Source organism: Scophthalmus maximus, chromosome 12, assembly GCF_022379125.1.
Source record: "Scophthalmus maximus strain ysfricsl-2021 chromosome 12, ASM2237912v1, whole genome shotgun sequence".
NCBI lineage: Eukaryota > Metazoa > Chordata > Actinopteri > Pleuronectiformes > Scophthalmidae > Scophthalmus > Scophthalmus maximus.
Genome location: NC_061526.1, coordinates 10167501 through 10185000, shown reverse-complemented (window position 1 = coordinate 10185000; position 17500 = coordinate 10167501). Strand labels below are relative to the sequence as shown.

The following is a 17500-nucleotide window of genomic DNA, read 5'->3' as shown; positions in this document are numbered from 1 at the left end:
TCTCAAAATATCTGGCCGTGTGTGTGTTCATGTTTGCTGTATATCACACTTTACATTTTCAGCTGACTGTGATTCCTCGGGTGTCGGCTGCAGCACAGTCAACACACAACAACAGAAGAATAAGCTAATAAACAAGTAGCCATGACTAAGCAGAGTACGGGTCAAAGCCGCCACACCCAGGCCGCAGATTTAAGAAATATTGCTGAGCATAAGTGCATGAATACTGTATGTGAATGTGTGTGTACAGTCCTGACTTAAGCAAAAAGCTGCTACTGTATGAGTGCACAGGAAGGGCGTGAGGGGAAGTCAAAACATCGCGCGCCCATCCTGTTTGGGACAGTCTGTGTCCTGTGGTGCTGGTGCCCTTAACTCCCAAACACACCGACCCCGACGCTGGTGCTGCTGGTGCACCTGTTACAGTCAGACACATGCACACCAGCATCTGAAGAAGATTCATATTTAACATAACATGCATTAAAACAATTAGTAACAATTCTTCTATATAAGCATTTATGATGGAATACATTAAAAAAAATCTCAGTGCAAATTGCTTTTAATCCCATTTGACAAACCTCCGATACCTGCAGCACCGCTGAAAATTGCAAAAGCATTTACGCCTCCAATGACACTGATACCGCTCGTTTACCTCAGTCTTCAATTTGGTAATAGCTTCTTTAACGAGTGTGTGTTTGTTTGGAATTAAAAGAATTAAATTTTAACAGCAATAACTGTTAGATTTGTAATTGCAACTTACTCATATTTAAGTTTGTCATTCATCAACTTGGAGTCATAAGTTTTTTTTTTGTCCCCAGAAAATCAAAGGAGCAGGCTGCCACAGAAGAGAGTCGCCCATCAGCCCGGACAGTAAAGAATGGCATAGTATCACACACACTGCTGGTGAGTCTTGACTGTTTTTATTCATATACAGACACATGGAACTTGTAGGTAAAGTATCTGCAGTTAGAGATAATAATGCACAACATGCTAATGTAAATTTACTTCCAGGCTTAGTTCTTATCCGTCCCACTCACTGTCCGTCGACTCTTCTCTCTGTTCTCCTCTCACAGAGGATGGATTCTCCGCCCGAGTGTGTGTTGTCTCTTTCTTGTGAGCAGCCCCAGTCTCCCCCCACACTGCCGTCCCTGGACCACAGCCCCCTGGCGTTGTTCCCTCACACCCAGCTCTCTCTACCCGACAGCCCCGGTGTCCTGCCCATTAACAGCCTTGAACCTTCCCCTCTGAGCCCAGACACCGCACCTTACTTCCCCCTCTCTCCCTTCCCCCTCCACGAGGACAACAACCACCATGATGTTGAAGAAGAGGACGAGGAGGAAGGGCTGGATGGAGTTCCTCCATCCCCGATCCCAGCAGTGGCCCTGTTCCCTGGAGGAGGAGGGGGACAAGAAGCTGGATGCAGCCCTTGTTTGGATACCTCTCCCCCGGCTACACCATCAACGCCACTCCTTGGCTTTGGAGCCCTGGAGCTGGCCCTGTCGTCAGGGCAGAGTGGGAACTGCAACGACGAGCTAGACCTCCAGCTGTTCCAGAAGGATACCGTTACCAGGGCGATACCGGGAGTGGGAGGGGCCACATCTGGGCCTGCGCTCAGGTTTCCCTGTCACGTATGTGGTAAGAGATTCCGATTCCAAAGTATTCTGTCTCTTCACGCCCGAGCTCACAGTCTGGACCGAGACCGTCGAGCTTCAGCCCTCTACCGGACCGGACTCCCCTCGGCTCCTCTAAAGCAGCACCTCAAGGTCCAACAGAACCACAAGGACATAATCCAGAGTCAGCGAAGTTACACAAACCAGCGTTTACTGCCCGGGACTCTCATCCAGCATCTGACAGAAGAAGAGGATGTGGACAGTGAGGTCAAAGGTCTAGATGAAGGCCTACAGACAGACCACAACCCAAACTTTTTACTCGATGATAGCACGCCATTGACCCCTCCACTCACAGAGGACCCAGTGTCTGTGACCTCTCCCTATTTGTCCACCATTGGGGAGAGAGCATCTACTCCCACAGCACCTACATTTCGCTGCCATGCCTGCAAAGGAAAATTCCGCACAGCGTCAGAGTTAGCGCGACATGTCCGCATTCTCCATAACCCATATAAATGCACCCTTTGTCCTTTCTCTGCCAGCCAAGAAGAGAGCCTGGCATCTCACCTGCAGGAGTGCCACCCTTCTCCAGAGGTACCTGCTCTGCCACCAGCCTTCAATTCCAGGCCAATAATTGCGACCCCTGACACTCCGGTTCCTACCCCGACACATACCCCAGCCCCAACCCCGAGCACCCCACAGGCGACATCAGCTGCCACAGCGGCTGCATCCCCTTCACTGCCAGCGTTTCGCTGTGAGACTTGTGGACAGCGGTTTACCCAGTCTTGGTTCCTCAAGGGACATATGCGAAAGCACAAAGACTCCTTGGACCACAAGTGCCAGGTATGTGGCCGTGGCTTCAAGGAGCCTTGGTTCCTAAAAAACCACATGAAAGTACATCTCAACAAGCTTGGACTGAAAGCTGGGCTGGGAACACTTGGGGCACCAGGAGGCGCAGATCAGCAGGCCAAAGGCTCTGCAGGAAACCACTCTCTCAATGCCCTTTACTCCAGTCTCCTTCTGGCCCAGCGAGGAGGTGGTAGAGGTGGACAGGGAAGGTCTGAGAGGGGCAGAGTGGGGATGGGATCAAGCAAGTCAGCCATCCTTGGCTACCTGGGGCTGCCCAGTGATGGCAGTGGGGCCAGCTGCATGGAGAGACTTCAAGCAGTGGCTCAGGTGGCAGAGATGGGAAACAGTGGTGGTGGGATTGGCGGCCCTGGAGGAGGGGACCGAGGAAGAGGAGGGGGAGTTTCTAGAGGCACAGGTGACACAACTGCATCGGTATCTGAAGGAGGAGAACAGGCCACTTGGTGGCAGCTGGTAGCTCGCAGCCTGGCAGTTGCTCAGCAGCAGCAGCAGCAACAGCAGCAGCAACAGCAGCAGCAACAACAGCAGCAGCAACAGCAACAACAACAGCAGCAGAGGTCCCACCAGCCAGGTCAGCAGCAAGGCCAGCGAGGTCCAGGTCGGAGCTCTGTCATCACTGAGGCTGACCAAGTCAGAGCCTATCTTGCAGGCCTAGATCCAAGAGAGGAGTCTGGAGGAGCGGGAGGGCCATGGGAATGCCCAGACTGTGGAAAGCTATTCCGCAGTTTGCAGCAGGTGGTGGTTCATGCTCGCGTTCACACTCAGAGGCCACAGAAAGGAGTTGGCGCCGAGGAGGAGGGAAGTGGTAGTCGTAGAGGAGGGGGGCTCGGAAGAGGAGGCAGCGGCGAAGTGAGGCAGGAGTCTCAGCTACACGGCGGCGGATCCCAACAAACGGGAGAAGTGAGACCGGAATCAAAACTGCGCAGTAGTGGATCACAACAGCCGGGAGCAGCGACGGGATTTCACTCTGTCATCTCCGGTTTCAAAGGTACAATCACATCCACTATTTGTCTATTTGGTCTTTATTTACTCAAATGTAAAGGTGCCATTATCAGAAGAGTATATTATTTTCATATTGCCTTTCTGCTGCGAATAGAAGCTCTCGTGGGGCACTTAACACCAGCTATCATCTTTACATTTTTTTTCTCCACTTTCAGGAGAAAATGGCTTGACAGCAGTCTCCTCTGTACCTTCAGTTCCCATCAGGGAGCGAGTGCGTGGTAGAGGGATAAAAGACTGCCCCTACTGTGGTAAAGCCTTCCGCTCTTCACACCATCTAAAAGTGCACCTGAGAGTTCACACAGGTGAGAAGCTGTCGTGAGTTTAACAAGCCACGTTTACTTTTTTTAACCTTTATAAATCCCTGGAAAGGTTTCGTTGAGCGGCACTACCTCTGTCTTTTTTCTTTTTTTTACAACAAAGCCTCAGAGAGCTGGCCAGTGCTAATCATAGCCCTCGACTGCAGGCAACTGGGCTGCTCCACTGGAGCAACTCCTGCTCAAGTGCCTTGCTGGAGGGTTTATCAGCATTATTTTTTGAGGGGAAAAAAAATCAAGCCACTCCAGGGAATTAAACTGGTCAAATCTTCTCACTAGTCTGTAACTCTGCCCCCAAGAAAGGTACAAAGGTACTTCTTTTTTCAATAACACAATCTGCCAAAAAACAGATCTTTTTTTTTTTATAGATAACATACTATATATATATATATCTTATGTTTCAGATTATCAGATAAACATCATGACATGAAGAGCAGTATATGCTCACAGATTTCTCAGTAATAACGTGTTTTCCCTGAAGTCTTTCTGGGAATCACATCCTCTGACCTGGTCTTTGGATTAAACCGATCTGTAACTGCTCTAATTAAATCCTCCTCAGATAATTTCCAAATTATTCTGACTGCAGGGCAGAGATGCATGGATCTAAAAAAAGAAAAACTAAAACTAAAAAAATTACACTTTGTCACAATCACTCTTGTGACAAGTGCGTAGGACTTTAATGAACAATGGGAACTCTCACAGCACTCACTCACACTGCTCATTAACGATCCATACTCATACGACGTTATCTGCATGAGTCATTGTCATTTTCTTATTTTTTTCTTTGCCTTTGCTTGATGTGTTTGATCAAAAGTAAGACCCCACTTCCTTTTTCAATCTCCAGCAACTGATGACTGGTGCTCATCCAAGTCTTTCCAGCACGACTGAGCCCAAAATGCATTAGATGAAACCTATTTAGTATTTCCATCATGAGTGCTCATCTGCAGCTGGCAGGACCTATCATCAGTTATATTATTCCTGACGGCATGCAGCTCTTTCTCTCGTGCACTATTGTATGTCCGTGCCATCAAGTGATTGTCACATGGTCAGTAATTTAAATGAAGGAACCAAATTATAATAGTTCCTCTTGATAATGCCGTCCTCTTGAGACGTTTATCCTTCATTGTATTTAGCTTATAAGAAACAGAATCGGATTGTTCAAACAGGAACATGTCCATCAATAGATCTTCTTCTTTGATCAGGTTGTTTTGTTCCTGTGAATCAGATTATTGAAGCTTTTCTTATGCGATACATAACCTGCTGGTGATGAGCTGTGGCAGATGCTGCCTCTTTATTTTTACCAGCAGTGTAATTTCTAATCAGTGATGGGATACTGCCATCTCCCTTTTCAAATGTGTAACTACATCTCTCACTCAACACTGATCAAATGACCATGTGTGGATGTGTAAATATACCTCCTTAAATATTACTGCTGGCCATTTTTAATCAATGCAGTTTTTCTGAAGATATAGTTTATACAGATGCTACATTTTCTTTTTCCATTTCAATATGGTATGAAAACGAATTTACTGACTCTTAGAATTCTATCACAGTGAACTGCATTTAATTTTGGTCTTTTGATTCTGGCATTCATTTGGTCGATGATGCACGGATTACACTTTTCAAAAGCAGTTGTCTTCTTCCTATTTTGTCCAGGTGAGAGACCCTACAAATGTCCACACTGTGACTATGCGGGAACCCAGTCGGGCTCACTGAAGTACCACCTCCAGCGGCACCACAGGGAGCAACGTAACTCCTTGTCAGCCTCGGCCAATTCCTCCTCCGCTAGTCTCACCTCCACTATCAACAGCCTGACCTCTGGAACCTCTGGGATGGTCAAGCAGCGTCGATCCCAAAGCAACCACTGCCCAGTCAACCGCGGCCCATCAGACTCCCCCACTTCTCGGCTGAGCCAGCAGTCCTGGCTCCTGGGCCTACCAGACCAGCGGGAGCATCGGAAGGCCTTGGCCGCTCTAAGGGATGTTGACTTGGAGAGCCAGTACAGGTATCTGTCTGGGGTGATGGGAGCTCTTTACCAAGGTGGAATGGAAGGAGGCTGGATTAGAGAGTCTCCCCCACCAAAGGCACCTAAAGTGTCCCGGCGTAAGCCCCTTACTACTAGTCGAATGGTCCAGCCCTCGAGTGACAAGGAAGGCCCCGCCCCTTCAACTCCAGAGGGTGGGTTTGAACCCCTGGATCTGTCCCGTCGGCCCTCACCAGGCCTGGGGGGGATGGAGGAAGACGGAGTCATGAGTGTAGTGGAAGGTGGAGTTGACGATGATGGGGACAGTTCATCAGGGGTCACACTGAGCCAGTGTTTGTTCTGTCCTTTCCGAACATCCTCAGCAGAGCTGATGGCCATGCATCTCCAGGTCAACCACACCAGTAAGTCCAGGCGTAAAAGAGGCTCTTCAACTACCTTCGATGATGACGGAGCCCCAAAGGTCACCAAGCCCCGAAAGGATCTTACCGAACTCGATTCCTTGGGGATATGGAGGCATGTGAGTGAGTCCCAGGCACCTCTGGGGGAATGGTCCTCAACCCAGACCCTTAATGGGCTCTCTAAGGAACATCAGGCTCATGTTCTTGACCACCCAGACCCCAACGTAGCCTCAGTATCCAACAATGCTATGGACGGCCTGGGGCTTAAGGAGAAGTTGGAAGGGGAGGAGGAAGAGCAAGAGGAGGACTTGGAAGATATCCTGGAGAACAGCAGTCTGGAGGACTCACAGGACCAGGATCTGAGGATGTCCCTCAATCTTTCACCAGTCCTGAGCTCCAACCACCTGATGGGAGGGGAGGAAAGGGTCTGAACCGAGGGAAGGATCTATTCAAACAGAGGTTTGGGCTAAATGTTTTCAACCACATTTGCCACAGAATCGAAGTATCGGTTGGAAGATTTGCAGAGAAAATGGTTTTAAGGTTTAATGAAGAATTGCCCCTTTAAAGTTTAATTTCTTGAAAAGACGCGATGAGTCTTGAAAACTTATATTTCACAGGGTTTAGAAAAAGATGGCGAGAAAAATCACAGGTGTTATGTTCTGCTTTGACTGTGATCCACCTCATAATACAGTAAACGTCCTCAGAGACGCTTCAGGACCCCCCCCACCCAAGATTCTCTCAAAGGATGGAAGATTATAGGACGATCTCCGATTTGATAAATGAAAGAAGTAAATCTCGGGCAGAGCCTGCATCATTCCAGAATTGCATTTATTTCACAATTGTAATGGACTGTATATCCCAGACTACTACACTGACGGCGGCGAGGTCGACGCTCTCCTCACTCACGGAACAGTTTGAAAACCTTCAGCTTCAACTTCGTCCTCAACCCGTCGGGACACGGAGGAGCGATTTCCTTTCAAGTTTCAAGCTGTGAACGTCAGTGAAGCTGTTTGGTAATAATTTAAGACATGAGGTAACTGTTCTCTCGACTGTATATCACTGCCTTGTTTGTCTGAAAAAGTGTTTCTAGATGATTGTCCTTAAGAAAAACAGAAAGAAACGTTTGTCATTTTTCTTTTCTCTTTCAGTTAGTGCCTGTTCACGTACTGTATGTTATCGAGAGACTCCCGCTTCCCGAGCGTCGAGGCTCCGATAGCTCATTGATTTTATCTGAATATACAGTTTAAAAATAGTTTAAGTACAGTATATTTGTTCCAAGTGGTTCTAGGTTGTTGTGAATAGTTAAGATGTAAAAGAAACGCTACATGGCAGCGTGATGTCCCGACACAGACGGCGGCCGCTTGTGGCTCAGCGTGAAAAGAAGAGAAGAGAAAAGAGAGTAGGTGATGTACTCAGTGTACGACGCAGTGAAAGAGGTGAAAGGCTCAGCGGTGAAAAGAGGTCACGCTTCACAATTCAGTGTTTACAATGGTGCCGGATGTGGGTCGGGTTGCCAAGGCAACTCAAGGTCAACGAAGACGCGAGGACAAGAACAAACCACTGAGCGGGAGTCGGACTTCGACCTGAACACAATCAAGTGACACGCTGGTGTCGAGAGACTGCGACTTAGCAACTGTGTCAAGAAAACAATTTAGTTTTTGTCTCTGTAGAAGAGAAGAGAGGAGGTAAAGAACGAGGCAGGAAGTAGATCCCCTCTTCTTCTTCTTCTTCTTCTTCTTCTTCTCCTCGTCCTCTAAGAAAAGACAATGGTAGGAGTAATTATTAAAACACTAACACATGCATAGACATCCCAGTAGAATATGTGTAGCTTTTGTAAAGACCAGAAGAAAAAAAAACAGACTTGTGTTTATTTTCATTTCCAGATTCTTACAGAAAAAGGTTATCAATATAGGTCATATTGATTATAATGTTTGTGAGCTAAGACTAGTTGGAATGTCTAAACAGAGCACTGTGCAAAGGTTTGAGTTCCCAAAGTAGTAGTTGTTATGTTTCACTTTGTCGATAGACCAAACTCTGTTTGTTTTCCGATGGAAGCCGTCACTTCCTGTTGTCGTTTGAAACGTGTCAAGTTGTGGTTTGTTCACATTTATCCCGTCGACGAGCAAACATCCAACCGACCGACGGGTTGTTAAAGAAAGTTCTACGTTTATGAAGATGATGATGATGTGAGATGGTTATTGATCGACTTGACTTCTTGTGGATGGGGTTGTTTTTCCTTTGATGCGACCACGACTTCCTGTTTGTCCGTGTGTCTCACTTCCTGTTAGACGCCTTGTGTCCCGTCGTGGTGTCTCCTCTTCACAACTACTGTCAAAGCCACCGTGCCTTCTGTCTCAAGCACTTCCTGGTGTATTTTGTAAAAACTCACCAAAAGCACTTAGCCCATATCCACACACTCTTCTTCCTCCTCTTCTCTCATCCTCACTTTCTCTTTTCCCTGGAGGTCGTCACCTCCTGACCTCTCTGACCCCTGACCCCTCACAAAGAGTGAAGACAGACGACCTTTAACCTGTAGAGACGTGGTGTTTCACTACTTCTGGTCTTGACACTAACTCTTGGTGAAACCAAAGTCCGAGTCGAAGACTAATGAATATTTAATCTCATGAGACAAACACGTCGGATCCGCTCCAGGAAACACTAAGATTCACTTCTCCTCCTCTTCCCCTCTCCTCCTCTTCTGTCCTCTTCTTCTCTTTTCTCCTCTTCTTCCACTCCTCCTCTGTGCTTTCCTTCCTCTCCACCTCTCTCCTCACGCATGCTCCACCTCTCTTCCTCCACTTCCTCCTCTCCTCTTCCTCCCCTTCTCTTCCGACCTCCTCTCTCCTCCTCTTCCTCCCCTCATGTTGCTCCTCTCCTCCCCTCATGCTGCTCCTCTTCCTCTCCTCCCCTCATGCTGCTCCTCTTCCTCTCCTCCCCTCATGCTGCTCCTCTTCCTCTCCTCCCCTCATGTTGCTCCTCTTCCTCTCCTCCCCTCATGCTTGCTCCTCCTCCTCTTCCTCTCCTCATGCTTGCTCCTCCTCTTCCTCCCCTCATGCTTGCTCCTCCTCTTCCTCCCCTCATGCTTGCTCCTCCTCTTCCTCCCCTCATGCTTGCTCCTTCTCTTCCTCCCCTCATGCTTGCTCCTCCTCCTCTCCCTCTTCCTCCCCTCATGCTTGCTCCTCCTCTTCCTCCCCTCATGCTTGCTCCTCCTCCTCTCCCTCTCCTCATGCTTGCTCCTCCTCTTCTCTGCTCCTCTCTTCTCCCTCCCCTCCTCTCTCTCTTCCTCTCCTCCCCTCATGCTGCTCCCCCTCCTCTTCCTCTCCTCCCCTCATGCTGCTCCTCTTCCTCTCCTCCCCTCATGTTGTTCCTCCTCCTCTTCCTCTTCCGCCCCTCATGTTGTTCCTCCTCCTCTTCCTCTTCCTCCCCTCATGTTTGGTCCTCCGCCTCTTCCTCTTCCTCCCCTCATGCTTGCTCCTCCTCCTCTTCCTCTCTTCCCCTCATGTTTGGTCCTCCGCCTCTTCCTCTTCCTCCCCTCATGCTTGCTCCTCCTCCTCTTCCTCTCTTCCCCTCATGCTTGCTCCTCCTCCTCTTCCTCTCTTCCCCTCATGCTTGCTCCTCCTCCTCTTCCTCTCTTCCCCTCATGTTTGGTCCTCCTCCTCTTCCTCTCTTCCCCTCATGTTGCTCCTCCTCCTCTCCCCCTCTCGTCTGTGAACCGTCTTCTAGCACCACCTGCAGGTGACGTGTACTATCTGGTATTGAGGCCTTTATTAGACTTTTATTTCAGTTGTGTGATGTTTGTTTGTTTGTTCGATGCCGTTGAGATGGAAAATGCTCTACTTATAATGACGATGATGATTATTATGGTTTTGGCATTATGGTAAAAAGAAAAAAGAAAAAAAGATAACTGTGTTGTTGAATGTTGTACAGATAGAACTAGAGATGTTGTGTTTCTTTCTTTAAAGAGAGCACAAACCTGAGTGACGGTCCCTTCGACTCCTCCCACCGGCAGACGGGAATAAAACCACCTGCCAATCATTGTACACGTCTGATGACAAAAGATTTTCAAAATAATGTCTTTGTCTGTTTTGCAGCGTTCGATTTCTAATGTCTTGCACAGAGAGAAAAGTTGAGGCTGAAGCAGCAGGAATCCTCCACTGAGTGAAACTCATGGAATCTACGTCACTGCTCAACGACACTATATTTGCACATCAACGTCAAATGTTTAAACAAATTGCACCTTTATTTTCTGATTGCAAATCAGGATGTTTTACCAAAAGTCTTTGACTCTAATTTGATGTGAATCAGACGAGTGATGATTCTGAAGGAGTTCGTTGTCGAGGCGAAGGGAACGCGTGGGTTTGAGCTCTCGTGTAGTTTGCTGCCATTGCAGTGAGGGAAAACTGATCTAACATAGTAGTGACTAATAATATGACTTTGTGGACAGATTAAAAAAGAATAAAAAATAAAACACATTAGAAATAAATAAACACAAACAAAACAACCTTGTCTTTCGGTTTCTTATTTCTCTCTTGTTTTAAAGCATCACGTCTGCTTCTTGTTGAGGCGTCATCGCCCCCTGGTGGCGTGAGGCGGAACTGAGATCATATGTGTTATTAAGTTATGACAGATCAGAACTTCACTGACAGAGGAACGAGTCAACATCAGACTCATGGATCAGAGAGAAACGTTCTCATCATTATTATTATTATTATTGACTCAGTTTGACAGTATTGTGGATTTTGACTCTGGCAGCAGGAAACATGTGAAAACTCTTTGGCATGTGCAGCTTTAAGAGGCTCAGCTCACTGATTATTGATTATTGTCTCTGATCATCTGGATCTGAGCTCCTACAGCAGCTGATGAAACAGCGCCCTCCAGTGGAGACGAACACCACCAGCTCCTACTCTGGAGTCTTATCAGATATTAGATGGTGATTTTGAAACCATATGATTATGTTAATGACTCATGAGACAAATATCAGGCCTCCAGATGTGAACATTATGAGAAATGAGGTTCAACCTGAGAAAACTCCAGATGATTTCTCCTTCAAAATAAAACGAAGGACGATGTGACTTTTCAAAATTAAAGAAATAAACATAAATCACTGGCATGTTGTAAAAACTGTTATGATCCAATAGTCAAAGGTGTTGAATTAACCTCAAATGAAGAAAATCTCATCTTCTGATCTGTTAAAGTCCATAACTCATCTGGACGTTCAAATAAATCATAAATCATTATTAAATAAATATTAAATCATCATTAAAACGCAGATTAATTCTATCAGGTGAGAGTTAAAGAGTTAAATGCTCCAGTTACAGTTTCTATTAACCTACAATATAGTATGGTGCTCCCTGCTGACTGAGTGGGCGAGAGAGGGGGGGGGAGAGAGAGAGGGAGGGAGAGACAGAGAGAGAGAGAGGGGGGGGAGGGGGAGAGAGAGAGAGAGAGAGACAGAGAGAGGGAGGGGGGGAGAGAGAGAGGGAGGGGGAGAGAGAGAGGGGGGAGAGAGGGAGAGGGAGAGGGGGGGAGAGAGAGAGGGAGAGGGAGAGAGAGAGAGAGGGAGGGGGAGAGAGAGGGAGGGAGAGACAGAGAGAGAGAGAGGGGGGGGGAGAGAGAGAGAGAGAGAGACAGAGAGAGAGGGAGGGGGAGAGAGAGGGAGGGAGAGACAGAGAGAGAGAGGGGGGGGGGGGGAGAGAGAGAGAGAGAGACAGAGAGAGAGGGAGGGGGAGAGAGAGAGGGGGGGAGAGAGGGGGGGAGAGGGAGAGGGGGGGGAGAGGGAGAGGGGGGAGAGAGGGAGAGGGGGGAGAGAGAGGGAGGGAGGGAGAGGGGGGGGGAGAGGGAGAGGGGGGAGAGAGAGGGAGGGAGAGAGGGAGGGAGAGGGAGGGAGGCAGAGAGAGAGGGGGGGGGAGAGAGAGAGGGAGACAGAGAGAGAGAGGGGGGAGGGGGAGAGAGAGAGAGAGAGAGACAGAGAGAGAGGGAGGGGGAGAGAGAGAGGGGGGGGAGAGAGGGGGGGGAGAGAGGGAGAGGGAGGGGGGAGAGAGAGAGAGGGAGACAGAGAGAGAGGGAGGGGGAGAGAGAGAGGGGGGGGGGAGAGGGGGGGGAGAGAGGGAGAGGGAGGGGGGAGAGAGAGAGAGAGAGACAGAGAGAGAGGGAGGGGGAGAGAGAGAGGGGGGGAGAGAGGGGGGGGAGAGAGGGAGAGGGAAGGGGGAGAGAGAGAGAGTACAGCTTCCTCTCATCCTGAGCATCACCTCTTCTTCTTCTCCTCGCTTCACTCGGTCAGCGGCTCAGTCTGGTCCTCTCTCCCGGTCCGTGCGGCTCCTCACTGCGGCTCAGTCTGGTCCGCTCTCCCGGTCCGTGCGGCTCCTCACTGCGGCTCAGTCTGGTCCTCTCTCCCGGTCCGTGCGGCTCCTCACTGCGGATCAACCCGGACACCAGAGAAGAGACAAGTCCACTTCTGCTGCTGCACATCTCACCCCCGCGCACGTTTCCACCATGAGCGAGGTGAGTGAGTGAGTGAGTGAGTGAGTGAGTGAGTGAGTGAGTGAGTGAGTGAGTGAGTGTGTGTGTGTGTGTGTGTGTGTGTGTGTGTGTGAGAAGCAGAAATCATGTTTGGCCAGAAGTACAGTAGTTAAGTTATTGTTGCGCGCTCCTTCTTCTTCTCCATCGTATGAAACCTGGTTTTCATATCACGCACCTGTGCGGAGTCGAGCACGCGCAGGGCAGTTAAACCTCTACCCCCCCCCCCCCCCCCTTCCAAAAAACTCCCGCACCGAGGTGAAGAAGCAGAACAAGATGTTTTAGCGCAGCGCGCTCGACGCTGGCTCCGGTTCCGAGTCACAGCGGCACTGCAGCGAGCGGCACGAGCGGCACGAGCGGCACGAGCGGCACGAGCGGCACCAGCTCGCCGCGCCGCAGGCCACGAGAACATGTGGAGCAGCAGGAGGTTTCCCGGGAATCTCCGAGGGGGATGTCCGGTTCTGGAGGATGAACAGATGTTCTGTTTATCAAAGAAGTTCAGCATCAAACAGCGATATGATTTATAATATCTATATATAAATATATGAAACTGTGCAGAGGGACAGTGTCTCTGATGCTCTCTGTTCCGCTGCAGAGCGACTGTACATGAATCAGACAGTGAAGTTCTTTACATCCTGCAGAACTCAGCAGAGACAGTTCAGACTCTCAGACTGGACCAGTGTGACTGAAGAACAGCAGATGTGATATGAAGTTGCAGTAAATTAATAAATAGGCGTGTTGTTCTGGATATTCCAAGATCTCCTCATTTCAGGAAAGTGTCAGTTGATGAATCCTTCAGGTTCAGACTCGAAGGTTTAACCTGCAGGAAGTGGCTCCACTGTGGAATCATCCGTCAGATGATCTGTGTGATGATCATGGATTCTGAAATGATCAGTTCACCGTCCATGACAGAATCGGGTCCCGGCGGTGGGATTATCGTCTGCTGATCATCATCTGTTGATCCCGTGTAGTCCTCCCTCTGGTCCTCTGGTCCTCATGTCAGATGATCCGTCATGTAGACTCTGCTGGTCATGATAAACAGAAACTCTGATTATTAAAATCATAATCAGTCCTCAGCAGCCTGTTTCCGTCTCATGTGACAGCGAATCAGATGCGAGCGTCTCAGTGTGTTTGTACGTTTTCTACATCAAACATTAGAAACTGATTTATCTAGAAAATATAGTTGTTGGAGCCAAACGGAATCTGTGTGTGAAGAGTAGGAGAATTCAGTTGATTGATCAACTCACTCTGACCCAGATTCCACAAACCGAGAGAAACAGAGTCGTTCATCTTCTACACAACTTCTCCTTAAATGGTGAAAGTTTCACGCTCCTGTGATGTCATCATACCTCGACGGGTTGACCCCGCGACCCCTCGTGCATTAGACTACACACACACACACACACACACACACACACACACACACACACACACACACACACACACACACACACACACACACACACACACACACACACACACACACACACACACACACACACACACACACACACACACACACACACACACACACACACACACGTACGTTCAGGTGTTTATTATTACACTTCAATAGAAGATTATTGGCAGAACAGACTTTCACTTCCTCTGACTGTGTGTGTGTGTGTGTGTGTGTGTGTGTGTGTGTGTGTGTGTGTGTGAGTGTGTGTGTGAGTGAGTGAGTGAGTGTGTGTGTGATTCACTTCCATCTGTGAGCTCCTCTGAAGTGATGGCGACGAGCCCTCGTCCTGCACCTTCCCTCTGACAGCTTGTTTCCTCGCCTGAAGTCGTCTCATCCACTGCCTCATTTCCTCTCTTTTATCTTCACGAGCTTCTATCCCCCCTCCCCCCTCCCCCTCCCTTCTCTCTCTTTGCCTTTTTTTCCCTCTAAAGGCCTCGACCGTATTCTCCTTAGCAACAGCGAGGGGGGCTCGGTCAGGGTATTAACACTTGCGTGCGCACATCCGGGAGCCAACATCTGCACAGCGTGAGTCGCAGAGCAGAAGAAGAAGAGGTGAAAAGAGGAGGGGGAGGAAGAGGAAGAGCAAGTTTTAATCTGTGGAACATTCAGAGACAGATGAGTTGGGGGACGTTATGTAATTCAGTGTTTGGCTCCTGACAGCTGTTGGCTGCATGGATTTACCTTTTGTCCCCAAAAGCAGAGCGGCATTAGGGAATAAACAACATTTCTAATACTTTGAAGCTGAATCCAGTAATCCGTCGTGTCTTCACCGTCTCATTATGTCAGTAATTATCACCTCGCTGCTCCCAGAGCTGGCAGGGCCTAATTACCAGGGTCGGAAACTAGTGCGAGAGAGTCCGTCCTCCATTCTCCATCTGTCTGTCCTCTTCTTTCGTTTCCCTCCCTCCCGCCTCCGCTCTCTCTCCCTCTGAGCTCAAACAGCATCTGGCTTGTCTGGAAATCACTGGCTTCCCCCAACTCCTTCACGGAGGTATAATCCTTTTATTTCTGTCTATAAATACATTTGTGCTGAGCTTTCAGAGGCTTTCTGCAGCCTCCTGCTCCTTCCCGCTCTGCACACTAAGCCTGGTGTGCGTGCGTGTGTGTTTTCAAAGAAGACTGTAGCGAGGTGGACAGAGACGAGCACAAAGCAGGATGGGATTTCACATTGAATGAAAGCAGAGAATGTGTCGTGTTGTGTTCCATCCCATCGTGAACCCAGTGGAGTCCGATCGTCCAATCAGTGGCTCCCGATGCTGCGAGAGTGTGTATCTGATATCAGACACTGCAATGTGAATGATGATGACTCGAGGTTTGAATATCAATTTGCTTGAATATGTCAAAGCTGAACTTTCTCCTGATCAACAGCGTTCACACAAAACGGTCTCGTAGGAATCGTCACGTCAACGTTCAACGTCTTTCAAAAGTAAAGATATGACTTAAACCATTGATCCTTCTTTATGAACTATGACCTGACACCATCATTAGGTTTCTCACCCAGTTGTCCAGGCCTGACTCGCTCACAGGAAGTGGACCTGCCACAGTTCCTCCACGGAGGAAACTCGAGTCGACGAATGAAAAATGATCCTGTGGTTGGAGGAGATGAGGAAGGTGAAGAGGGAGGAGGAGGAGTTAGTCCAGTCGTCACGACGATCTCATGAGCACCGGTTTGACAGACACAAAGATTCTGACAGGGGCGGAAAAAAGTATGGATTATATTAATGGGCGACTGATGCAGCGGACATGCAGTCAGAAATGATCCCGACAGACGGAACTCAGTTCAGTTGTTGAAGTCCCACTCCCACTGTACGAGGACACGGTTGCCATGGAACGTTAACGGTCCCAATTCATCACTTCACAACAAACAGTCCGACTGTAAAATAAGTTGAACGTTCCCAAGATCACCAGTCCACTGTCGACTTACATAAATCCATAAACGGCACTGTGCTATTCTTAGTGAGCAGGTACAGAGACCCGCGGCGGAGCTGCGTTAACACATGGAGGAATATTCTTTTAATAATACAAGAGGTCACAAGGTCAAACACGCACCAGAACGACTGCTCTTATTTTACTGGATGAAATCTTAATGTAACTGTCGGTCGTCCACGTCGACCTCACACAGATATTAAATAATACAACACGTGATCTGATGAACCCCGAGTCCATTACAGCCCAGTTGTGATTGTCTGACCCGCAGAGTTCAGCTCTTCTGTAAGTCTGATGACATCACAGGTCACAGTTCAGCTCTTCAGCTTCACAGCTTGATCCACTTAACGTACAGTAAAGAGCAGCTGTGAGCAGATGTGCAGCTCGTACAGTCGCTCACACTGAGGCACATCTGCTCGTCCGGGCCAAACAGAGGAGGAGGAAGAAGAGGAGGAGGACAGCGAGTTGGGTCGATGAGATGGAAACTGGGTGGGTGTAAAATTGAAGGGTAGAGTGCAGAAGAGGATGAAAAGAGAGATGAGTCCTCGCAAGCTAAAACTGTGAGCACTTGTGAAACTATGTGGCAGATAAAAACAGGCATATGTTACATAAGAGGAGGAGGGAGGATGGAGAGAGGGAGCGAGGGAGGATGGAGAGAGGGAGGATGGAGAGAGGGAGGATGGAGAGAGGGAGCGAGGAGGCGGGGGAGGGAAGGAGGGAGCGAGGAGGCGAGGAAGGAGGGAGGAAAGGAGGGAAGGAGGGAGGAGGCGAGGGGGCGAGGAAGGAGGGAGGAAAGGAGGGAAGGAGGGAGGAGGTTAAGGAGGAAAGGAGGGAGGAGGTTAGGGAGGGAAGGAGGGAGGGAGGATGGAGAGAGGGAGGGAGGAGGTGAGGAAGGAGGGAGGGAAGGAGGGAGGGAGGGAGGGAGGATGGAGAGAGGGAGCGAGGAGGCGAGGGAGGGAAGGAGGGAGGGAGGGAGGGAGGATGGAGAGAGGGAGCGAGGAGGCGAGGGAGGGAAGGAGGGAGGGAGGGAGGATGGAGAGAGGGAGGGAGGGAGGGAGGGAGGGAGGATGGAGAGAGGGAGCGAGGAGGCGAGGGAGGGAAGGAGGGAGGGAGGGAAGGAGGATGGAGAGAGGGAGCGAGGAGGCGAGGGAGGGAAGGAGGGAGGGAGGGAGGATGGAGAGAGGGAGGGAGGAGGCGAGGGAGGGTAGGAGGGAGCGAGGAGGCGAGGGAGGGAAGGAGGGAGCGAGGAGGCGAGGAAGGAGGGAGGGAGGGAGGATGGAGAGAGGGAGCGAGGGAGGGAGGGTAGGAGGGAGGGAGGGAGGGAGGATGGAGAGAGGGAGCGAGGGAGGAAGGAAAGGAGGGAGGAGGTTAGGGAGGGAAGGAGGGAGCGAGGAGGCGAGGAAGGAGGGAGGGAAGGAGGGAGGGAGGGA

The 17500-nt window shown here is 49.5% G+C and overlaps 1 protein-coding gene and 1 long non-coding RNA gene across 4 annotated transcripts in view; one reads left to right on the top strand and one right to left on the bottom strand.

The window, feature by feature from the left end:
- Window positions 1-6785, top strand: part of znf219 (zinc finger protein 219) — a 16407-nt gene extending 9622 nt beyond the window's left edge. Inside the window, exons 2-5 of one of the 3 annotated variants that reach the window (XM_035617927.1) lie at window positions 813-897; window positions 1068-3456; window positions 3626-3718; window positions 5441-6785. In XM_035617927.1, the coding sequence (XP_035473820.1) occupies window positions 1071-3456; window positions 3626-3718; window positions 5441-6597 (3636 nt within the window). In that variant the 5' untranslated portion in view covers window positions 813-897; window positions 1068-1070 and the 3' untranslated portion in view covers window positions 6598-6785. Of the gene's footprint in view, window positions 1-812; window positions 898-1067; window positions 3457-3625; window positions 3773-5440 lie in introns of all 3 variants that reach the window. The other 2 variants (XM_035617919.2, XM_035617934.1) reach the window with 2 other exon arrangements.
- A 190-nt stretch (window positions 6786-6975) lies between these two features.
- LOC118290490 lies at window positions 6976-12700 on the bottom strand. The gene is made up of 2 exons (XR_004786427.2): window positions 12415-12700; window positions 6976-7919 (listed from the first exon to the last, which is right to left on the bottom strand). It is a non-coding gene; the product is annotated as an uncharacterized LOC118290490 (long non-coding RNA).
- Between the last annotated feature and the right edge of the window lie 4800 nt (window positions 12701-17500).